At 43.6% G+C, this 25,144-nt stretch overlaps 1 protein-coding gene across 2 annotated transcripts in view; it reads right to left on the minus strand.

The window, feature by feature from the left end:
* Positions 1-4,265: 4,265 nt before the first annotated feature.
* Positions 4,266-25,144, minus strand: part of MAMLD1 (mastermind like domain containing 1) — a 113,014-nt gene continuing 92,135 nt past the window's right edge. For both annotated transcript variants that reach the window (XM_061598483.1, XM_061598482.1), the window contains exons 3-5: positions 10,961-11,119; positions 7,548-7,629; positions 4,266-6,677 (exon numbers count right to left, since the gene is read on the minus strand). In XM_061598483.1, coding sequence (XP_061454467.1) covers positions 5,644-6,677; positions 7,548-7,629; positions 10,961-11,119 — 1,275 coding nt within the window. In that variant the 3' untranslated portion in view covers positions 4,266-5,643. The remainder of the gene's footprint in view (positions 6,678-7,547; positions 7,630-10,960; positions 11,120-25,144) is intronic.

A 25,144-nucleotide genomic window follows, 5' to 3' on the forward strand; every position in this document is an offset into this window, starting at 1 on the left:
TTTATAAATGCAGTGTGTCCCTCCTCTCAGCCTTGGATCTTGAGAAGGAGTGGGGAGGGAGTCGCCCTACTAGTACTCTTCTGAGATGCAGGAAGAGCCTTAGAAGCACAGCAGAACCATGGCGTGGCATGATGTGCAAATCAAACCAATGCCTCAGTGTATACATACCTAACACATATCTACTGCCTAGCAATTTCCCCCTTTTGCTTTTACTCTGTGTATTCACAGTACAGCTGTATTGGAGTACAGAAGGAGTTGTGTTTTTATGCAGCATTTATCACTATTTCTGATAAATGTCCTCAGTATTTATACTGCAAAACATAGGCTGCTTTCTTATACAGAGAGTCAGAAGCAGGGGTGTAGTTGTGCAGGGTCACGGAGGGTCACAGTCCCCTTACTTTTTTGGGAGCATGGTCCCAGCCATGTCCCTAAGTACAAGTCAATAATCATGAAAGCATGTTAGCCGCTGAGAAGAGTCCTTGTACTTTCATACTGATTGGAGCCAATCAGAGTGAAAGGCGGCGAGTCAGCCACTGAAGACTCTTCTCAGTAGCTAACACACAGCTTCCCCTTTCATGCTGATTGGCTCCTGGGGCCATCTCTTTTAGTGGAGTATGGACTCGCGAGATGATACGGAGAGAAAGTGAGATGAGGAAGAGTGGAAGGGGGGGGGCTTGGCTGTGAGGGGATGTAGGTATAACTAACGTGAAGGGACCCTGCACTTCTGAATTTGCCACTACACTACTGGTCAGAAGACCAGTCCATCTAGCTCAGCAAAGGTGGACAGAAGGTAGATCTCTGGGTAATCTGCAGTAGGTTGACAAGAGGATTCTGACTCTCAACTGTCTAACCCTAACAACAACAAAGTAACTTTTCCCACCTAAACTAGGCTACTGAAATGAAGAAGACTAACCAAGGCATGGACTTTTGTGTGAAAAAATGGTGAGCTCAGTTCAGCTCTGATGCTGACAACAAATTCCTCGACTGAGAGGCACCCTGTTCTTTAATTGTAATGTATGTCTTTTACAGCTGGCTCTTCTTGGAGATCTAGAGAAAAAACCAAAGCAAAGCAGGCATGCCTGAAGCTTGTCCACTCCAGTGTACACTAGCAGTCGTTCTCAAGGGTTTTCCAACAGGAGTCTCTTGCAGCCTTACCAGGAGAGTCTAGGGATTTAACCTGAAACCTTCTGTACTGCAAAACTACTGAGCTATGGCCCTTCCCTTCTTGCCGGCATTGCCTCACAGACCACAGATTATTTATTTCATGAATGTATGTGTTGCTTTCCTGTTGTAAGAAACAAAACCTTACACACAATTGCTGAATCAATTAAAAATGCTCAATAAGAAATGCTCTAGTGAAAGCTTTGCACAGCAAGACACAAAATACACAGCTTTAACCTTCATTAATCCCTGAGACCAACAGGTCTTCTCAGAAACCTGGTGTATCCCCCTAGGCTTGTGAAATAGGATTCTCCAGACAACTCTGGGCAGTCGCCTCTGAGAATTATACATTTTACTCAACTTACATCCTTCCTTTCTTTTCCTGGAGCTCTTTAGGGGATCATTATTGCTAGTTGGAGGAAAAAATTACATGATTTCTTTTCATTTATATTTTAAAGCAGGTTATTATCCCAAAGTGACCTCTCTCTTTGGGGTTGGGAAGATCAGAGTACTTAAAGTAATCTTCCCATGACATTCTTATTACCAACCACCATTTATACTTGATGCAACAGAAAAAATTAAAAGTTCATATAGCAAACGAGCAGGGTTGACTGTGCATGGAACCAGATAACTGGGGTGCTGGGGCAGAGGAGCTGAATGTGCAGATCAGCAGCTGGCAACATTTCAGAAGTCAGTGTGGTGTTGAGCAGAACTTTAAGTGATCAGAGATTAGTTGTGTCTGATGTCTTTAGCTGGTACCACTTTCTGCAGATTTCAACCCCTATGTCTTCCACTCAGCAGATTCAGGCCTCATTCGGACATTACCAAGGCAGTAACAGAAGATCGGAATGCATGCACAGAGCAAGCCATAGGCATCTATTTTGCTCCAATTGCACGGTTAGTTTCCAACAGGCCCAGATGTGTGATCTTCATGACCTGCTGTTTGCGCGCATTACTGCAGGGATGGGGTACTTCAGCCCCAGTTAGCATGGCCAGTGGTAGTCCAGCAACACCTGAAGGGCCACAGGTATCCTCGTCCTGCATTATTGGGAGGTCCTGGGCTGTCAAAGTGGGACCTGCTTCAGCACATGCCCAAAACCCTTATACAAAAGACGGAGAGAACAGTGCAGAAGGTAGAAGTAAAGGAAACGAGGCAGAGCTGCTGGTGTTGCTGAGGAAGGGGCACAATGCACATGCACAACTGAGGAGACATGAGCCAAGACAACATCACAGCCTCTCCCTCAAGTCAAAGCCTCTGCTTTGGTATCCCAAGAGAACTCCCCCTCCCGGCCCATCCTTCCTCTGTTGGGCTGGCAAGTCCTGCATCCCCCCCCCCCTGATCACAACTGGGAACAGAAGCAGAGATTACGGCCAGTTATACAGGCTGCCTCAGGGGGAGAGTTGAGAAGCAGAGCTCATCCCATCATCTCTGCCAGAAGACTGGCTCCATCAGGCACCTCCTACATCCCTGAACTGTTTCTATGCCAGCTGGCCATGATAAGAACGATTTAAGAACAAGGCCTGAGTTTGCTTTTCCTGTTCCCTCCCTTTGCCTTTTGCCTTGTGTGTTGTGCTTTTTTAGATTGTAAGGATGTATGTATGCAAGCCACTCCGGAAGCCTTTTTGGCTGAAGAAGGGGGTACAAATGGTTTAAGTAAATGCATCATTGATGAGAATGGTCACTTTCCTACAAGTGTCTCCAAGGGCCCAGGAGCTTTCAGAGCTGATCAGGGCCATACCTCCAGGCATATACTTAGGGGGGTAGCCAAGCTCCCCTTTCCTGTGGCACATTTCATGCTTACTATTACAAAGTGTGACTAAGAAAAGAGGTTTGTGGGAACAGCCATGTTGCCATGGTAACATATGAATCTTGATGTACAAGTGCAAAACAGAGGTGCTAACTGACCAGGAAAATAGTGGTGCAACTTGAGCTTTTTACCACCTACAGCTTGATCTAGAGAAGTCTGAAGGAGAAACTTTTCATGGCACGAAGATCAACATGATCACATGCATAATGATATAGGCCAGTACAGAAGCTGGCAAAACTCAGTCACAGAGCGCATGAAGGTTTGCAAGTTAAGAAAACCTCTGCAGGCACTTTTCATCTGGAGTCTTACTCATCTAAGTTGGGGGAGGGGGCAATTAAGTAGATACCCTCTTTTCATGTGCCTTCATGTGTTTTGTGCTCACACGATGCCTTCAGAAACATAGGAACACAGGAAAGGTACCTTCTGCCAGGTCAGGCTCTTTGTCTATCCTTCCCACTATTGTCTACTCCAGGGTTTTCCAAAGTGGTCAAGACTAGTCACCTAGGATCAATGGGATTGTGCAGGAGGTGAATAAAGACCGGGGGGGGAGAGGAAAGAGGATCAAAAAGGGCCTGGGGTAGACAAGAAGTTCACAAAGTATAGTGTGGAAATTTAATTAGGAACTATGAGCCTCATAAATAAAGGGCATGAGCACGTACAAGAGTGCATCTCCCTTGCCGATGAGGAACCTCTATATTTAATAAGATCTGGGGTTTTTTACATTTTATGATTCCTAGTAATGGTGATTGATGATTAATAAATGTTGATTATATATAGATATTTCTTGACTTTATTTCATTTACACTACTAAGAATCTGGGTTGGGGATTGATGATAATTTACTGAACCTGGGACCTTCTAGAGACAAAGCATGCCCACTACCATTGGGCTATGGTCCTTCCCCATAAGCTGGTAGATTTCTGCCAGGACTTTGTGCTATTGAGCAGAAACCCATGATGTTACTACAGCAGTGGATGCCACAGGGCTGGAACTGGGAACCCTGCAGATCAGATATGAATCTGCTGTTTAACGCACAGGGGTGTCGAAAGAGGTCATTGCACAAGCACAAAATGTAATGGCAGAACTGTGGCCTCTCTGTCTTGCAGTTTTCAAAACTTTTTTCTAGCAACAGGAATTCGATTTCCCCAGAAGGGTTGCAAGACCTTGTGACCCCAGCTCTTGTCCAAAAGTAGTAGATGCCTCTAAGTTGCCTACGTTCATTCCAGTCAAGGTTGCAGGTATTATTTTTTAAAAATGTTGCGTCTACAAAAATAAATAAATGAAAACATGCAGTGACTGCAATTTTTCCCTGGCAGTTTATTATGGTATGAAGGAAAAACATTTTGGTGTGCTTGAAGTGGACGTTATCTTACAAATGGAGGATGACGTGGCTATTAAAATATGATTACACAAAGTATGAAGATTTTTGAAGTTTACAGTACAACGGATTTCTTTTATAAACAGACTCTTAAATATACATATGACAGAAAAAACATCCAAAGTTAAGCTATTTGTGTTTATAGACAATTTCTCTGGGAGGAGAAAAAAGAAAAGGAAAGCAGGAGGGGTTGGGTGGCGAAGGAGAGTCTCATTAAAAACAGAGAAGAAAATATGAAAATTATTTAGAACCAGGAACATATCACTTGTACACTACAAATATACACTGTCAAGGTGGGCAATGTAGAAAGTGTTTTTAATCACTGAAAGTCAACCCATGTTTTCAGACTTGCCTGCTCTCATATAGAGAATTTTGCACAACAGCACTTGATATTGTTGCAGTCTTTCAGGTCAACTACCTTCTTACCCCATGGCCCAGGTCACACATGTATGTGCATCACTGCTTGCTTACTCATCATCGAGTGACTTGTTTCTGGATCGTGAACTGACATGATTGCCCAACTTTGTGTTGGAGACCATTCTGATGCTCAGCCTGTGGCTCATTCATACATGCAACTCATGGCTCAATGCTGTACTTTCAGCAAGAACACACATTGTATGAAACAGCCCCGAGTCAACAGCAGAACAGAAAGAGCAAAAGAATAGTGTAAGGGTAGTTGGCACTGTCAGTCTAGCACAAGACCTTGCCACAATGAACTATTTGATAAAGCAATTTGTTTGAATGAATTCCTGTGGCCTGGTGGTGATCAGTTATTGTTGGCCAGATCAAAATGGATTTTTAATTCAGTTGATCTGTCATCTTAAATTTGCACTGGAGGAGCAGGGAGGTAGGAGACATTACAAATCCTTGCATCCTGTTTATTTTGTTTGCCTGGACACCCCTAGTTCATATGTTATGTCAAAAACATAAAATATTTGATGCTGTAATACACAGTATTACTGAAACTAACAATCATATTTGCATATTTAGAACAAGGTGTAATTCAATTCCTATCATATAACAAAAAAGAAAGAGTAAAGTAGTCTATAGGGTATTTACAAAGAGTCCAGCAAAGAAGTATAAATACTTCCATATTTAATGTTTAGGAAAACATAATTTACAAAATATTCAAATATATACACAGCTTTTGAAAAACTTGGGAGGGAGGTGGAGAGTTAGTTGGGCAAGGTCATTCTTTCAGCACTGAAAAAAAGGGGAGGGTTTTTTTTTTGTAAATGTTTATTTTTATTAAAGTCCTGCACAGATTTTTTACATATCCATCTGCTTCCCTCAAGAATCACACGTGTCCAGAGCTTTGAACATGCTGCCCCAAAATGTCATCTATCATTGTCAAATTATTTAGCCAGTCTTCATCAGTGCTGCTGCCGCCACTGTTCTTCATAAGAGAGTCAATAAAGTCAGCCTCGCTGCAGTTCCCAGGCAAAATGGAATTGTTCTGCTGGGCTATGAAGTCATACTGCGGTGGCAGTTCAGGGGCAGCATTCATTCTGTTGAATGTTCCTGATGACTGGCCAACAGAGCCAGGATAACTTGGCGGGCCAACTGCTTGAGCAGGACTGAGCTGGTTAAAACTGGACACACCTTGTGGCATGGATTTCATAACATTCATTGCAGCCTGCAAAGGTCCTCTTGTTAAATTGTGTCTCAGGTTCTGATTATTCAGAGGGCCCAAGCTTTGGCCAGATTGTCCAAGATTTACTTTTTGCATCTGTCTGGCATGGACCCCAGGAGCAATCTGATTGGGTGGTACCACAGCCTGATGGGAAAAAGGTTGACCAGGGATATTTGGCCTTGTGTTCTGTTTTGAGAAGAGAGGGTTGCTGGAGAACTGCTGCAGGTTGGCATCCATTTGACTTTGAGTTGGCATCCTAGGAACTCCCGTTGGTGTCCACATCTGAGCAGAGGAATTGGAGTAGACGTTAGGAATTCTTGGCATTGTCGGCTGTCTCAAGTGCTGCTGGGTAGAAAGGTGATTCACTAATGAACCAGCGGCAAAGCCAGACAATGCCATGCCTGGTCGAGCTGCAGGATGGCTGTGAACTGTTTGGCATCCTGAATTCATGCCCAGGGAGTTTTGGCTTGGCCGGAGTGGGAGACTGAAGTCAGAATTAGGTGGGAACATTCCTGGTTGTTTGTTGGGGTTGTGTGGAATCATCACCATTGCCCCACTGTTCTGGTTCACAGCAGCTGGAGTGATCCCAGAACCCAAGGCATTCTGCAAGATCCCCTGGGTAGATGACATCATGCGGTGATTTGGGGGAGGAGTCTGCATAGACTGGGTGCAATCTGTTGGCATGGGCTGGGTAACTGCTGTATAGAAGCAAGCAAGGCATTAAATTAGCAAGTATTAGAGACTATTGGATTCAATACTTTATTCAATATTCATTTCAATACTTTAAGCACAATGTATCAAACAAGTAAAACTTTTTTTCTTGGTGCCACTATTACGATTGCAAGCAATCAGCCCAAGCTAGTTTCACTCTTTGCTAAAAATACAAAAGCTGTTTAATTAATGTTCCAAACATAATTCTGCTGAAGTGCCTTAGAAACAAATTGCATGATCAACACAAGTCACAGAGTACAACTCTTGCTGAGCTGTAACACTTCAGGGTGTGGGAAGGGGGGGAATCTGTGTTTGAACATTCTCCTGTATAAAATATAAAAGAGAACTAGCTTTTCAGGGATTAGATCAGACTAAACTAGACCACTCATTGCTTATTTGTCAGTTGGAAGATAGAAGAGCAACCAAATTTTACAGTTACAGTTCAGCGTCCTCTTCTTGGTTTTAAGGAGATACATTTATCAATATATTTATTTCAAATATCTTAACTTTTCAGAATTCCGCATTTCAGCTCCAGTTTGCAAACTCAGCAACTGTCTTATGCAAAGTCAGTTTTGCTTTACTGAACATGAACATGTTGCAGAATCCACAGTGCAGTGCTAACACCACCAGAACATGACAGATTGAAACTGAGCCTTTGACATGTAGTCACTTCCATTTCAGAGGCCCCTTCTTTTTATTTAGGAACAGTCCGGTTTATACAAATCAGTAATGGAGGGCATGCTAGATTTACAAGTAGAAGAGAAAACGTTTACTTATTAGCTTTCCCTTGAAATCCCTGAATTATAGCAGCACACAAAAAGGTCACGCTTCTGAGAGCATGCCCTCTCACTCCTTACCAGGAAACTGATTCATCGCCTGGCCCACAAAAGGACTCCTCTGCTCAGATGCTACTCCCATCATGCTGTGCTTCTGCTTTTCCTAGGAAACAAGAGAAATGATGGTCACAACAAATGGAAGTTCCACTCTTAAATTATCTCATTGGGCAGGGCTGCGAATATTCCATCTATGATGGAGAAGGGATGCAATGTAAAGGATTTTTTCCACATTTCCAACTAATGACACCCCAACTCACTTTAATCATCCCCTACTCCCCTCACCCCCAGAAGAGAATGAAAAGCTGAGATTTACATATCACTGTTAATTATCACTGTTGCGATCCTGGCTGTGGGTTCTGTTCCTTAAGGGATATTGGGAAGCACCATAATTCTTTGTAGTTTATATTTAGTATAGTGAACCCCAGTGTTTGTGGGATGAAAAGTCATTGCAACACATTGTACAGCCATCAAGATCACACATAGCAACATGCCATAGTTTACTGTTACAAGAACGTGTCTATACAAGAGGAACAGCAGTTTCCAATTATGGCTGAACTTCAGGAACTGTGGTTTGTTCTAACTGTGGTTAATTAAAACAATTAAAAGTGTTGCTAGTTAGTTTATACCTCAGCCAGGCCTAGAAGATTGGTTTTATTACAATTCATAGGGACTGGGGTATTTAAAGTATTTTATAGGCTGCCTCTTAGGGCACAGCTGTCAAAAGGCAGTGTGTACCAATGAGACAAGAAACATTTAGGTATATTTGAAGCACCAAAACCCATATGAGGAAGCATTATGAGGAAGCCTAGAGTCTCAAGAAAGGCAGACTAGAACAGATGAGTTTTTAAGGCATGTTTGAAGGCCTGTGCTGTACGGACCATGCATTGATCCTCAGGAAGGGAGTACCACAATTGAGGGCCACCCCTAAAAAAAGGGCCTCTCTCTCATGCTTGTCAACTATCTTATAGTGAGCATGAAAACAGAATCCTACTGCAGTTCCTAACAAATACATTAAAGCAGAAATAAATGAAAACTAACTTTTTGTTTTCTAATAGATGCCCTAGTCTAGGCAGGCAAACAAATTTTGACAGAGCTATTCTAGAACAGGTAAGAGAAAGGCAAGTTTATTGATTTTCTTCCCATTTCCATCAAGGTGAGGGGTGGGGGGAGAGAAAGAAGCCTAGCCTAAGAGGTTGTAATTAAGAAGATAACCAATGCAATTACTCCATGGACACACAATTGATGTTTAACAGTTGCAGGCAGCTGGCTAAAAAGCAGGGATATGGGCCTGTATCCTTTAATAAGTTATCGACTCTGCCTTTGACAGGCGTGGCACAAAAGGTGTGTATTTCAATTCCTGACTCCAGAAGAAGAGCTGGTTACAGGTCCAACCTACCCGTTAGGCAAAGTGGTCACTCTGCCTCAGGTGGCACATTGGGAGAGGGTGATGAATCCGTGCCCCCTTCTGGTCTGACTGCTAAAGCTGGCCTATAGCCTCTGCTTGCCTACCACCCAATGCTGCTTTGCTAGCCAGCTAGCTAGCCAACTACTGCTGTTGTGGCAGCTGCCACTGGTACCGCTGACCTGCCAGCCACTACCCCCAGCCCAGCAGCCTCTTCCTAGGACGCTAGAAACACTACTGCCACTTTTGACGCTGCAGTTAAGTTGAGGCAGCACTCCTTAAGAGCTGCCCAGGCTGCTAGCCTGTGCCTCAATCTCAAGAAGGATCTCCGGGGAGGGTTAAATTTTTACGACGAATAGCCTACTACTCTGTACTGGAATTGTTTCATTGTTTTATTGTTATATTGTATTTTATGATGTATTTTATTATGATGTAATGTATTGTTGTTAAATTGTACGTCGCCTAGAGTGGCCATTGGCCAGATAGGCGACCCACAAATTAAATTATTATTATTATTATTAAGAAAGGTCCTTCCTTAGAGAAAGGCATTGTGGGCAAGGTAGCCATAAGAACATCTCTTTAAATATTCATTCTATTAATGTGTAACTTTAAAAACAGTATTTGCCACTGCACTCTTCAAGGCCACCTTGTCCACAATGCCTCACTCCGAGGAACATCCTATGATCCTCAGAGCAAGACATGGGTGAGATAGTCCCAGAGGCAAACAGCAGGAGGAGGAGGTGGTGATGGTGACTGAGGACAAGGGGGTTGGTAATCGTGCATGGGGAGGCAGGAATGGCTGGCCCCAGGCAGTGAAATGTGTTGCTCCTGACTGGTTACCACCCAAAGCATTTATAACAAAAGGAAGGGGATTTATCAGTTCAGTGGGCAATCTGTTTTAGAGGAGCTCAGAGAAACTGGATGCATCCCCTGAAATAATCAAGAAAGAGGTTATCTTAAGGACTCTCCAGGACCAGGGAAGGGAGAGAGAAGAGAAAGCAACATGACAATGAGGAAAACAGAGTACTTGGGCATCTGTGGGGTTACACTGTCAGCTTCTGTTATACATGAAATTTAGCCCTGAATGACCGAGTCAGAGAAATTTGTCAAGTTCCTTGTTCAAACCCCAGCTACCCCCCCCTCCACTGATTAACTTTATTTATGGGTGGGTGGGTGTGCGCACACGCACACACAGTATTGTGCACAGAACTGGGCATCTGGAGAAGCTCTTTTTTCATTTAAACAGAAGCCAGTTTTTAGCCATTAGATGGGCTGTAAAGGTTGACTTGGAAAAGCAAAGTGCGGGGCAATGGCTTGCAACTTCCATCGATTCCAAGATTTCAACTTTTCAAGGGGTAGATTAGTCAAACAAATTATGCAAACTAATATATGGAAGTGTGCTTACTTGGAATTACTGAAATCTGAATTGGGCTTTCCTTGTCAAATAAACTGGTTACCTTTAGTGTAAGATTATGCTTTGTAAAACACACACACACACACACACACGGAGTACACATAGTTTGCTAATTGGGTATTCTTAGGCAAGGAGTTCTTTCCTTGCCTCCCTTTGAGACCATATCCTATCAACGTCTGGGAGACAGCCCACCATTCCAGGCCCACCAAGTACATTAACAGAAACCTCCTGCACATTATGAACAACCTGAAGTGATCCCATGGCCCCAAATCCTGCTTTTCCTTTGAGACCCGTGCAACCTCTACTTGCCCTTCCATTTGGCCATTGCTGCCACCTCCTCTGTTCTGTCCTAGAGTATGGCAAGTTATTGGAGCCAATGAAATTTCACACATCAGTACTGCTTGCCAAAGAAAGGAGGGCTGGACATCAAATGGGAGGAAGGATGCTTCCACCGCAAGATTTTAATAAAGAGCCACAGCTGCTGAACTAACCACAGGGATAACAGCATGGCAATGTAAGATCCATCACTCCACAGTAATAATCTAAAGAAGTCTCATCACTTGAAATAACAGTCCTATCAGATGTCATATGGTTTCCTAGAGAAGCTAAGAGACCAACCTGCAGTTGCTGCTGCTGTCGTCTTATTATCTGCTGCTTTAGTAGATGGTTCCTCATGGTGTAACCATTCACCATGGTTGGGGCTGGGGCAGGCACTGAACCTGCATTTGGGACAGCTCCAGGCTCCTGAAGTCTAGCAACAATCCCAGGTGTTTGGTCCTGTCAAAGAAAAAGGAGAAAAAAGTATACAGAATTTACTAGGAAGAACATCACAGAGACATTTAAACCATTTGCTCACAGAGATTCCAAACAGGACCAGGATTGATACAGCAGCTCAGTTCCAACATCACATCAAACCACGGTCTGCACCAACCATAATTTAGAACCAAAACCATAGTCTCAGCTTCCAAACAACCACAATTTAGAGCTGCCTGTCTGCCTAGTTTTCTTTCTCAGCATACTTATCTCTAGGCAGAGCAACAGCCATAAATATGATTTGTCAGTTCACAAGTCATGCCAGCTCATAGTCAAACTGAGGTTTGGTGTGATGTGTCCAAACTGAGCAACCGAGTTCCTGTCTAGGAGTCAAGGAAGACACATTGCTGTAAGAAAACAAAGGCAGTACTTCAAAAATTCAAACTACAAGAGTTTGTATATATTCACCTGGCCCTCTACATCCAGGCAGATGAGCTTTTGCAAATTGGTAAACAGATGGCCAGATCCCTGCTTTGCCCTCTCTTGGGCAATTACTGTCAGCTAGTAACGCAGGTTGTTGTGGAGTTTTGTAAGGAAGCATAAGGGCCTTTGGAAAGCTAAATGGGCTGGGCCAGTTAAATTTTATGTCTATCCCGCCTTTCATGGAAAAAAAACTTTCCCAAGGCAGGGCATACTGAACAACAAAAGAATCCACACCAAAACTATATATCACAGAAAAATAAGCCCAATCCATCTAAAAAGGCCTTGTGGAATAAAAGGGTTTTCACCTCACATCTAAAGACCAGTGCAGGTGAGGTGTGTGTGACAGAGCTCCCAGGAAAGCAAATTTCATAATAGTGGAGCCACAGTTAAGAAGTCCCTGTCCCTAGTATCTACCAATTTCACCTTCACCACCTGTGACAGGACAAACAGTAGGGCCTCCAAGATCAATCTTAATGCCAGATAAGTTCATACCGGGATAGGCAATCCGTCCAACAGCCTGGACCCAGACCAGTTGGGCACAAAATCAGTGCAATAAGTGCTGACCACATTGCCCCTCCCAGTAGCCTGGTGGCTGCATTTTAATCCAATTACAGTTTCAGAACCATATTTAAAGACAGCCCCACACAAGCAGCATTACAATAGTCTAGTCCAGTGATTTCCAACATGGGCAGTAGCGCCCCCCTGGGGGACGTTACAGCCTTTCAGGGGGGTGTTGGCATGACTACAAACTTTAGGGGGGCATTTGGGTTCATTAGGGGGGCGGTGACATTTGGCGGTCTGATGCAACAGTTGAAGCATTTAAGTTTAATTTTATTTAATACAGAAATCATTAATTTTTAAACTTTTTGTCCCCAGTTAGAATGTATTTAATAGTCTCAATTCATGGAAATAACACTATAAATAGTGTGTGCTCTTTAGTAAAGAAATTCTGAATAGCGGCCAGTGTCATATCAAGGAATGGGGATATTAGCCACGCCCCGGCACTAGGTAATGTTCCAATGCTGTCTTGAGGGATATTGGAACCAATCACGAGAGAGTATTTGATAAGCTGGGTGTATTGGTGGAGGGCGCATTCTTCCAACAGATGAGTGCCGTGTGCAAACGGGTGATGCAGACAGTCAGTTATTCACTGGTTTTCTTCAGGAATGGGACACACTCGCTACCTGTCGTTTCTGTGATGTTTAAATGAACTTGTTTAATGAAACAATGCCAGTAAACTGAATGAGTTTGTGGTTAAGTATATTAAGTATAATAGGAAGCATTGGCATATACTTAATCTGAGGGGGGTGTTGGGCACAAAAAGATTTTGCAAAGGGGCGTTGGGTCAAAGAAGGTTGGGTAATGCTGGTCTAGTCTGATTATAACCACTGGATAACAGGTTAAATGCCCTTTTCAAAGCTTCACTTGTGTGTGTGAGAGAGAGGGGGGGAAGGGGGGGATAAAAGAAATACATACTTTAAAATAGTGTATCCCTTATACACTTTAGATACCTAAGCCTATTAACACATCTACCCCCTTCCCAAAACCTTATTTCGCTGGTCATTAACAGCTTAATAAAATGGCATCTCCTGTAATCTGAAACCCAAAGTAGGCAAGCTATTTATCAGGCTATGTTCTGTTAGGATTGAGTATGCAAACCTTTGAGATGCACAGAGTAATGTCAGGTAGAATGCAAGAGGTGGCTAATTTTACAGCTGGGGGGGCGAGGCGCAGAGAAAGGTTATTTACTATTGCAAGAACATTGCGTCACTCCAGGCAGGGCACCTTAGTGTTTTCCTACAAATCCCTCATCTACGAGGGCGGAGGAAGCACCTCTGAATCATACTGTCCATAGTGGGAGGAGAATACTTCATGGTGAGCTGAATGGCTTGTGCTGCTCTGTTTATTATTCCTTCCACAGGAAGCCAAAAGGCTGTCCTGAATTACACTAGCTAGGGCTCTCATTACAAAATAACACAAGGCTGGCTCCCCTGGATGTCATGCTTGGGCAAAGGGTTCCACGCTGTCCCACCAACAACACCCATTCTAGTTTGCATGGGGCATCCAGAAAAGGTAGAGGCAGCACAAGAGAGAGCTCAGCTTACACACCCTGCCTCGTTCAGGTGGAGGGGAACCCTAAGTTGCCTTGACTCAATACCCTTCCAATTCTGGAACTAGCGTTTTTTTTTGGGGGGGGAGGGGATCTAGAAATCACCATCAATGATCAGGAGGGTAGAAACCTGAACTAAAATCTTGTAGGTGATTCCTGGAAAGTAAGAAGGAATGAAAATATATAAAATAGTCGGATGTGGGAGGAAATTACATTGTCTGCTCCTTCGCCACCATCTGCCTCATCATCTACTTCAACCTCCAGTACTATTTTACATTACTGATGACATTTTGTTATTATTGGCAGAGAGAAGTATGTACATTATACCGCTAGCATGCTCAAAACTGGGCCACACTTCCTTTGTTTGCCATATGGAAGCCTGCACCCTTTGTTTTGAGCGTCAGTGTTATCAGAAGATAAGCAACCAAGAAAAGTGTAGCTGCTTTTTGACATCTGACAATTAGGATCATGCTAAAATGAAGAAAACAGGAAGCCAGCAAGGAAACTTTGGATTGTGTTGATGGAGAACAAAGCAGAATGGGATTGGCTGAGGGTGGGGGGGAGAGACAGGAAAGGAGGAGGGCTGCCTGTATCACGCCCAGAAACAAACATCACTGTGCCACTTAGGTACTAACTTCTATAAAGAAAGGAAAGAACAAAGTCCCCAAAGAAGGTCACTTAGACCACTCACTTCTGTGGTGCCTGTTTGTCACAGCACTGGCTGATTGTGCAGTTGCTGGAACAAACACCTGCTAGACCGTTTACTAAAGGATGTAAACCGGCACCTCATACTGTGTCTCATTCACATCTGTGTCCACAGACCCTCTCAGGTGGTCATGTTACTGGAATGCACATTTTGCTCACAGAACTATCTGTGACGGTCACTCTGGCTTCCTGCTTCTCATCCTCTCCCCTGTGACCCACAGAAATAATTAGAGCCAGTTCCAGAGGGTAACAAGGTTGGACATCCACAGGAGTCCAAGACTAGCAGGAAGGCCCATGGCCGCACCCGTGCCGCTGTTCTCACTTACAGAGTACTCAGGAGAGTTAGAGGCAAGCCTGGGAGAGTTCTTGGTCCGCATGCATCACCTCTTCCAAGTTACTAGGGCACACTGAGAGTGCCCTGTCCAAGCCCGCCTCCAAATCCTAAAGCCAGCCTCAATGAAATCAACATGTGTTGCTGTAGCAAGAGGAGTACAGAGGCTCAAAGCTCATGCCCCCTTTCCACATCAGATGTTAGTCTGCAGCTCACTTCTGAATAAATATAGGTTGCCTGCAGGGGAAGATTTGAAAGAGCAAGGATTCAATTTGCTTGCCCTGCACTTGAAAGGCACTCAGAGTGCTCATGCCGATTTCCTTCCAACCTCAATGGTTGTGTAGGCGCTGAAGCAAACAGGTTTATCATTGGGATGATCACTGGGGCTTTTTGCTGTGGGCAACTGCATTAATGAAGCCCATTGTGAAGGGGGGTTCTTACTGACAGAACACCCGCCTTGGTTCAATTTTGACTCAACTTCATTTGGAAGGCAATGCTAATTTCCCCCCACCCTCCTGGCATTAGTAGGGGAAAGTAAGCATATAAGCTCAGCACTAATTGCAGCAATAAAATGTCTTTAATTATATAAAGGTGTTCCAAACATGCCCCATTGCAATTAAGGCAATTGGATTCATTTCTTTGCAAGAATGTGGGAAGAGCTGCAATGTTTTGGAGTGAAGTTTGATATAGAAAACGTAATTAGCTTTTGAAAAACTTCCTGGTTTTATGCTGCAAGAAACACAATAGAGAAGACAATTGGCAATCTGCACTCTGCAAAATTACAGTCAGAAAATAAAGTTCTTTATTTTCACCACTAGTGGGAACTACAGTATTCCCTTCCACTAAGAAAAAAATAGGCACGCAAGTATAACAGCTAAGAATAGCTCTTGCACATGATCAAGGCAACATGGTTATCTGCATCAAACGTTAATGGACCTGTTTCTCCCCCACTTTCATCATTTCCAAAGAAACTCGTTTGCCTTCTCATTCAAAGGCCAAACCAAACAAGATGAAGCATAATACAAATATGAGGGCTGTTGACCAATTAAAGAATCATTAGTTGATCACCTGCCTTTTCAGCAGACTACACAGTTAATCATGTAATGTTAAATATATCAACCAAAACCTCATTATAGGTACAATTGTAATTTACAATTGTATCAACAAAAAACACCACTCATTCTTAGAAAGGCAATTCTTGATATTCTCTTTTGCATTCCCCAATGCGGTAACACACTAGAAGCAAGATAGCCTCAAACAAGTTAGTTTATATTCAGTGGCGCTGCAAGTTTATTTTCTCTCATTGATCATAATTAGTCACCATCAATCAACCACCACTTTATTTGATTAATCTACCACTTAAAGCTTGCAGACCTAATAGAAACCAATTGTACAAACTGTACCATGCTAAAATTACAGTAAGATGATATACTGGGTAGAATTTTTGAAAGTAAAAACTTGATGGAATTATAGATCTAAGAGTCAGGTAAATTTAGGGCAGGGCCCAAAACATATATTTAGGATTTTTCTATTCTTGCCTTTCCCACTTCCTCAACCCCAATCCAATCGTTTTCCCCCTCCGGTCATAACTCCGTTTAAAGACATCACATTAAAACAACAACCTGTCCTAAGAAAGCTTGAGTCTCTAAACTAGTTGGCACAGTCATATTCTCTTGCAAAAAATGTTTGTGACAGATTTTGAAGATCAGGAAAGGCATCTTCATTTTTAGTGGCATTACCAAGCAATGGGTTAGAGTCTTGCATTTTAGCAACAATCCACTTTGTGCTCTGTATAGAAGAACAGAACTAGTTTCAGATCCAACTGTACGCACACCATACTTTTAAAGCACATGGCTTCTCCCTCCCCCCCCCAAAAAAATCCTGAGAACTGTAGTTTGTTAAGGGTGCTGAGAATTGTAGCTCTGTGAGGGGTAAACTACTGTTCCCAGGATTCTTGGGAGGTGGGGAATGTGATTTAAATGTACTTTAAATTTACAACAGACTTTATATTGACAGCTATATAAACTTGGGGACAACTATAGAATCATTTAAGCTGCCGTGGGGATCTTTTTGAATTGAAAGGTAGGATAGAAATCTAATCAAAATAAATGTAAAGGTTTATACAACCCAATCAGGTCCCTCGGAAGTGAAGTTACAAAGAGGAAGGGAGGGCATCTTTAGAGAAAGGTGGGATATAAATGCAATAATAAATAAATAATAAAATAGCCTGGAGCTGCCTGTAAAGCTCTATCATCCAAAGAGATATCCAGACAGTACACACCTTATCAGAACCTGTCACAAATGTGTACAAGCTGGTGCCTTGTGGACACAAGGAGCACTCAATAAGCTGATAATAAGTTGTTCTTATTAAACAGCCACAGTAGCCAAGGAACTGATTCCTGGTCTGCTGGCATTTATAAAGCCTCTCTTGGTGGCAAATCACTATTGTTGCAACAGTTCTAGAGTCTGGCTTGAGTGTACTTAATGCTGCCAGGAAGAACCTGCTTTGTTGCTTCATCTGCAAGTTACCTCAGCCTCAAACATCCCATTTCAATACTTCAGCTTTTAGGCAACTTAAGCTCCTGTAAGTATCCACAGTGAGTCAAAACAAGGCATGTTGTTGCTGCTGCTGATTCACAGATTCCATTAAAATGTTGAGCTGTCTGCATGCTGTCTGGGTTTTTCTCCCTCCGACCCTTCCCCCTCTTTTTAGGGGGTAGAAATATTTTATTCATCTAAATATTTTCAAAATATGTTATAAACTGGACTTATTCCATAAAATGGATTCCAGTGTGGTATACTGTACAATGAAATTTAAAACTACAAAAAAAGACAATTGAACTATACAATGAAGTTACAAGGAATTATTATTATTAATAATTAATATTACTGATATCCCATCCCCCCTCCCAGAAGGAGCCCATGGCAGCAAACATTAAAAACATCTTTTAAAAAATCGTTAAAACATTAAAAAAAAAAAACCTAAAAACAATTCTATCACAGATGCAGACTAGGATAAGGTCTGTACTTATAAGGCTTGTTGAAAGAGGAGGGTCTTCAAAGATAACAGAGACGGGGCCTGTCTAATATTTAAGGGGAGGGAATTCCAAAGGGTAGGTGCCGCCACGCTAAAGGTCCTTTTCCTATGATGTGCAGAATGGACCTCCTGGTGAGATGGTATCTGCTGGAGGCCCTCACCTGCAGAGTGCATTGATCAAGTGGGTATATAGGGTAAGGCAATCTTTCAGGTTTCTTGGTCCCAAACTGTATAGGGCTTTATACACCAAAAGCAACATCTTGAACTTAGCTAATGGGCAGCCAGTGCAATTCTTTCAGCAGCGGGATAACATGTTGGTGATATCCTGCTCCAGTGAGCAGTCTCGCTGCCACATTTTGCACCAGCTGCAGCTTCTGGAACAACCTCAAGGGAGAGCCCCACATAGAGTGCATTACAGTAATCCAGTCTGGAGATTACCAGTGCATGGTCAACAGTAGTCAGACTATCACAGTCCAGAAATGGCTGCAGCTGTCTTACCAGGCACTCACTTCAGCTTCTAGTGACAAAAATTGATCCAGCAGCACCCCCAGGCTATGACCCTACTTTTTCAGAGGGAGTACAACCCCATCCAAAACAGGCAATTTATCAATTACTCGGGAACCACCTACCCAAAGCACCTCAGTCTTGCTAGGATTTAGGGTCAGTTTATTGGCCCTCATCCAGCCTATCACTAAGTCCAAGCACTGGTCCAGGGCTTGCACAGTCTCTCCTGATTCATATGTTACAGAGAAATAGAGCTGGGTATCATCAGTTATTGTTGACACCTTGCCCCAAATCTCCTGATGACTGCTCCCAATGGCTTCATATAGATGTTAAACAGCACTGGGGACAAGATGGTATCCTGCAGTACCCCACAGCACAACTGCCAGGGGGACAAAAGTCAATCACCCAATGCTTTTCTCTGAAATTGACCCTGGAGATAGGATCAGAACCACTGTAAAACATTGTCTGTGATTCCCATCTCACCAAGTCAGCTCAGAAGGATACCACTGTCAACGGCATCAAAAGCTGCTGAGAGATCAAATAAGAGTAACAGGGTCTTACTCCCCTGCCCTTCTCCTGGTAAAGGTTATCCATCAGGGTGACCAAGGCAAATTCAGTCACATAACTAGGCCTGAACCCAGATTGGAATGAGTCAAGATAATCTATTTCATCCAAGAGTACTTGCAATTGCTGCGCCACAGCCCTCTCAATCACCTTCCCTAAAAAAATGTGTTATTTGCGACTGGGTTTTTCAGGAGCGATCAGATCACCACCTCTTTCAGGGTGGCTTGGACCACTCCCTCCTGCAAAGACATGCTGACCATACCCTGAATCCATTTGGTCATATCCCCTCGGCAAGCTTTAATAAGCCAAGAAGGGCAAGGGTCGAGAGGGCAAGGGTTAAGAGGTCACATTGCTCATCACATTGTTGCAAGCACCTTGTCCGCATCATCAGCCGCATCAACCTAAACTGATCCCAAGAAGTTGCAACAGACATTGCACTAATACTATTCAACCAGTTTAAAAATCTTAAGCTAAAATTCCTGGGCAAGTAAAAAGGGTTTTACCTGGTGCCAGGAAGTATATAATATCAGTGCCAAGCATACTTCCCACAGGAGGTCAATTCCGCTGTCAGGGCACCACCACAGAGAAGACCCTCTCTTTTGCACATACATGATGTACTTCTCCTAAAAATGGAGCACAGAGAAGGGCTACCTCGAACAATCTTAATGCATCAGCAGAATTGTACAGGAGGAGGTGCTCCTTCAGATATTTGGACCCCAAGCAGTTCGGAACATTAGATGGTAGACATCAACACTTTGAATTGGGTTTGGTAGGGAATTGGGAGCCAATACCATTCCTTTAGAATGGATGCAACATGGCTCCATCTAGGTAAACCAGCCATAATTCTGTACTGGGTGAAGCTTCCAAACTGCAGTAAAGGGCAGCCCCATATATAACACATTACAGTAATCCAACCTGGAATTTACTAGAGCATGTACCACTGTGGCCAGGCACAGTTTATGGCACAGTAGCAACCAGACCAGAGTGTGCGCTACATACTAGTCTTGTTGCACATGCGTTGGAACAATCTGAGCTGGGAGGGAGTCAAAATAATACCTTTTAGATGCCAGATAATGTATGGGACTGTGTAAAATTTTCAAATTCCCAGTTTCTAAAATCCAAGGCATCTAGGCACTTAGGATTCTTCCAGACCTAAGTAAGTTTGGGAGGATGACGGTAATTTCTAGTAAGACAATTATCTGACTCAGCTACTTAGAGAAGGACCGACAGTTAAGCAGACACGCATGAAGAGTCCCTCATTAGTGACTTATGTGGCCGAAGAAACATGACCTATAATTACATTAACTTAAAGTGGTGGGCATGAGGCACATCCCAAACAAGACTCAGACACTAAGGAACAAGTGACGTGTGCGCGCACATGTTATGGAACAGATATAGGGCATCCCTTCCTCTAATACAGAGAAACTCAATGTGGACTGCATCTTTTTTAGAACCTCCCCCATAAAACTTCCTTGGTGCCAGAACTTTGAGTGGTTGCATACAAACAGTAGTTTCCAGGAGACTTCAAGAGGGACAACAGACAGACTTCCCCACCCATGTCACTCCCTCCCCCCGCCACTTTTATTATTTGGGCAGAAGCAGAGATCCTTGTTTCAGCAGCAGACACAATGACGACCCCCTCCACCTTCACCATCTTCTCAGGGAGGGCAGGTGGTCTTGAGCAACCTTGCATTTGCTTTCTTGTTTGCTACAGACTTCTTCCTTTATTTGCCTTCCCCTCCAGTACAGAGATGATTTAAAGATAAAACTGAGCCTTTTTGTTCGGGAAATCTCTTGGTTCCCTCCCCTCCCCCTTTCTTTTTAAACACCAGCCTTGATAAAAACCATGTAAGCTCAGCAGGCCTCCTGCTTCTCCCACCCATTTACTTGATATATAACCATGTGAAATACTGTCAGACTCTGGTTTCCAAGCTTATCTCAGAGGCTGCCAGTCAAGGGAAGGCTTTGTTTGAAGTCTGTAAGCGATCTGACGAGGGGTAGACAGTTTTGTTAGAAGGAGCGCTTTCAAGTTCTTCTTTCTTCCATCCTTACAAGCGGCTGGCCCAGTGTGCCTCACACAAAGCCAACCTGACTTCTTTGATGGCAACGTCAACAGGAGCACAACACCTGGCTGGCATCTATTTCAAGGGCTGTTTCACCCTCTTAAAAAGGGATGCACCCCCATCTCCATAGAGCGACCATTGTATTGTTTCCTATTCAAAAGGGAGAGGCCCTGTTCAAGAACATCTTCTAAAAATGATTGAAGCATTCTTAATAGGTAGGGTTGGCAGGTTAGATTTTACGGCACTGAAGCATCAAAACCATACTGTGCCATATTATGTTCAAACAAGCCAGTTCCATTTAGCTTGTGAAACAAAACATTAATATGCTTGGAATAAAGCCCAACTTTTAGACAAAAAATTATCACAATGGGAACATTTGTTATATTCCTTCTCTCTCTCTCTCTCTCTCCTGCCCCCCATGTGTCAGACCATCAAATCATCCACTATACTTTATCTGCAGCCACCCAAACTGAGCTACAACCCCCCTAATCCTTTATTTTATTTCCAAATGGGAACTCTGCTTTGCAGAAAAACAAAGAATCTTGAGGAATAAGCTAAGGCGGGTAGGGGGAGCCCCAGATTAGCCCCATAGGAACTCAACAACATGGAACACTGAGAAGGGCAGAAAAACTGACAACCGGGGGGGGGAATGGAGTGAAGTGTCTAGAATGGAGGAGGAAAGAAGATATTTATTTAATAGATTTATATCCATCCCTTCCTCCCAGTAGGAGCTCAGAGATGCAGAGATAAAAATGGTAGAGAGAACACCATCTCATTGTGTACATCACCGTGGGGAATCTTGTTCAGCCTAAGGGCTGCATTCCCTCCTGGGCAATTGGGGGGCGGGCTGCATACCAGTGGTGGGTGGGGTCAGGTGCAAAACCAGGCAGAACAATGAATGCAACTCTTACCTTTGTACAGCAGGATACATCCCAATCGCAATCAAGTCAGAGGTTTCTACACACCTACACCATACATATCTCCATCCTTCTTCCAGCAGGCAAAGGCACTCAAGGAGAGTGCAGCCTGGGAGGGGGCGTGGCCTGGGAAGAGTGCTGAAGGCCAAACAGAGAGGCCTGGAGGCATGCATTTGGCCCCTGGACCTGAAGTTCCCCACCCTTGCCTAGATAGTCAATTCCTGGTTCACACCAAGAAACTATTGTTAAAATGTTTCCAGGGATGGAAGTGAGAACTGCCCATAGAAGATCAATGGAGAAACCCAACATTTTAATGTAACTGGGATTGGGCACCAGTGTGCCCATCCCCTACACACACAGATGCAGCAGCAAAAAGAGTTCCTGCTTTTTCCAAGTCAGTCCTCAGTGTAAAACTTTAAAAAAACACCCTGCTAATACAAAATCCAAATGCAGTTCACTGTCCTCATATTGCAGGTTGTAAGAGGTTATGAGGTTATCACTGGGAGAGTGTGACTTTGGGCAGCCCTGCAGTAGTTCAAACTAAATACTGCAGTTCAAGCTCTGAGTGGTTGACAACCCTGCAGTGTTGTCCATTACTATAAGACCCTTATTGCAGGTTGGCCTGAAGCTGACGGGCATGTTTACACCAATCCTGTAAGATAGGGCAGGCTGCAAGAAATCTTTGGGTGTTTTTACTCCTGGGTAGCACCACTACTCCTTTCATCCTACCTAGATATGGGCGGGAAAGAAATCCAGAGTTGCAATAGTTACAATGATGTGAAGTGGGGAATGTTTTTTCCCAGACTTCTGCCTTGTTGCAGGTAGCCAAAGCCCAATTTGCAATTCCTAGCTTCTGTCTTTGAAAGCTTATGGTGTAGCTGGATAGGCACTGTGCCTAGAGCAGATCCTGAGGATATGCAAAAACTTAACCAACCTCAGAGTTCAAATGATGAGAACAGATATATTTAAATTAGTGAGAGAGAGAGAGGGATGAGAACAGACGTATTAAAAACAACAACATGTATTTACTATCTAAGCAATTTAAAAATTATTCTCAGCTCACATACAAAACAACATTGGACATGACTTGCTCTCCCAGGTCACTGAATAGACATAGAGAGTTTCTGGTTGCAGACAGATTCTCTTAAAGGGACAGAATTGGCTTTTTATTACAGTGTTCCATTGCTTTCACCCCCACATTGCAGGCTGATTAGCATACAATAATCCTGCCGTGTAGTCACTGTCCTGAAGCCCACTGGATGACCTCGAGCTAGTCACTGTATCTCAGCCTAACCTATCTCACAAGATTGTTGTAAGGCTAAAATGGAAAAAGGGAGAAGCGTGTATATCAGCTTGAGCTTGTTGGAGGAAAGGTAGGATAGAAACAAACAAATAAATATACTCTTATTGCAGAAGGGAGAGCTATGCTGAGAGGGAAAGAGAGCAGTTTACATCAGCCCTGCAATGTTGCTCACTGTTCACTTCACAGGTGACGCTTAAGCTGGGATTCCCAGTTAAATTTCCCCCCATATCGTTCAGTTGCAGCAGCAAAGATCAATGTACTTGAATACCCCCATAAGATATCCTCCCAATCCAAATCAAGCACACAGTCACATTCTCAAGTCTCATGCTGCGTTGACTGCATGCAGGTTTAAATGTTCACAAACTAGAAAAATAGATGTGGTATGTGAAGACAGACCAGGGACTCCTATCTCTGATGCTTGCTTTGGTTCTCTCTCTCCCCCCCACCCCCCAGTCTCCCACTGGCACAACTGCCTCAGCCCCAAGCTCCAGTTCACATGTATTCCAGGCATATGCTGCGACATTTTGTTGCAGGTCCCTGACTAAAAACTAGTGAATTGTCAACTGTTAGCTAAGTGACAAATTCACTAGACTCTACCTGTATTCAGTATTGTTTTGAGCTGCCACTCATGTAATTTTGGCCTTAAAAGTTTGGGTTCCTATACTACTCTGCGTAACAGTACTATGCAAAATGTATCAAACCTTCACAAGGACGTGGGCATGTATTCTACAAACCTATACACCTTGGAGTCAAAGCTTGTATGAAGTCAGACCGCTGGTTTATCTAGCTCGGTAGTGTTTACACCAGCCTTCCTCAACCTGGTGCTCTCCAGATGCTGTTGGGACTCCCAGCTCCCCTGGCACGGCCAATGGACAGGGATGATGGGAGTTGTAGTCCAGCAACATTTGGAAAGCACCAGGTAGGGGAAGACTGTCTGGGAGCTGCTCCCAGGAGTCTTCCCCAGCCCTACCAACTTGAGATGACAGGGGCTGAACCTGGTACTTCCCGCATGCAAAGCAGATGCCCTGCCACTGAATCTCCAGTTGAATCTCTCCAAGGAGACAAATATTTTCTTGTTTAGCTCGATTCATCCCTGCACCCACCCCCCTGACACTACACGCTCATTCCTGCAGAAGGCAGCTTGCCTATAAATCCAGCAGTATCTCAAAGCCTCATTCATCTCACACAGGTTTTGGGCTCGGAGACCTCCTGGCTCTCTCTGCAAGGCTGCAGTTGCACCAGTAACAAATTGCTCCGCCTCGTGCCTGCCTATAAAGCAGGGAGTGACTTGTGTAATCGGTTTGTTGTGTCAAGGCAGGTGCCCGCTAACCACAGGGCTGATGAGGTTCAGAGAAGCTCGTGCAGCAGAAACTGCCTTAGAAAGAAAGTGACAGGTGGAAGCAGAGTTTATATATGAAATGTGGCCGTGGTGATGGTGGTGGTTGAGAAATCTGATAAAAGTGTTTGCAAAAGGCTTAGTGCCAGCCTAATGGAATAGACAGGAAAGGAAGAGAAAATGCAATATCCTTTTCTCTCTGGCCCTGTTTCATCGACATTACAAGGAATGGAAAAAAGGAGTAGGCATAGAAGTTTTGGAGTGGACAGACATTTTGGAGGAAGATATCAACCAGTATTTAAAGTAATGTACAATGGTATATAAAATCTCCCAAATAAAATAAAATGAATAATACAACAAACATGTCTACATGTAACACAAATGGTGTGAATAGCAATTGTGTCATGGCTTTTTAAAAAAAATTAAGTATCAGGTGAGCAGGGTGTATGGAAAACTGTCCTCAGGAATGCAGCACACAGTGAGCAAAGGTTTAAGACATCCCTTCCCAGCCATGATAACAGTGAAAATCCCACCCCCAGCATGGCAAATTTTACAGCAGGAGAAAAGTTCCCGTTCCATAAGCTGTCTGATGGTGCAGATTTAGCAGCAGAGTCACCAGAGTCAGCCCTACCATTAGGCAGAGTGAGATGGCTGCCTCAGGCAGCAGATGTTGGAGGGCTCAGAAGGGAGAGTCAT

The sequence above is a fragment of the Rhineura floridana genome, chromosome 16, assembly GCF_030035675.1.
Source record: "Rhineura floridana isolate rRhiFlo1 chromosome 16, rRhiFlo1.hap2, whole genome shotgun sequence".
NCBI lineage: Eukaryota > Metazoa > Chordata > Lepidosauria > Squamata > Rhineuridae > Rhineura > Rhineura floridana.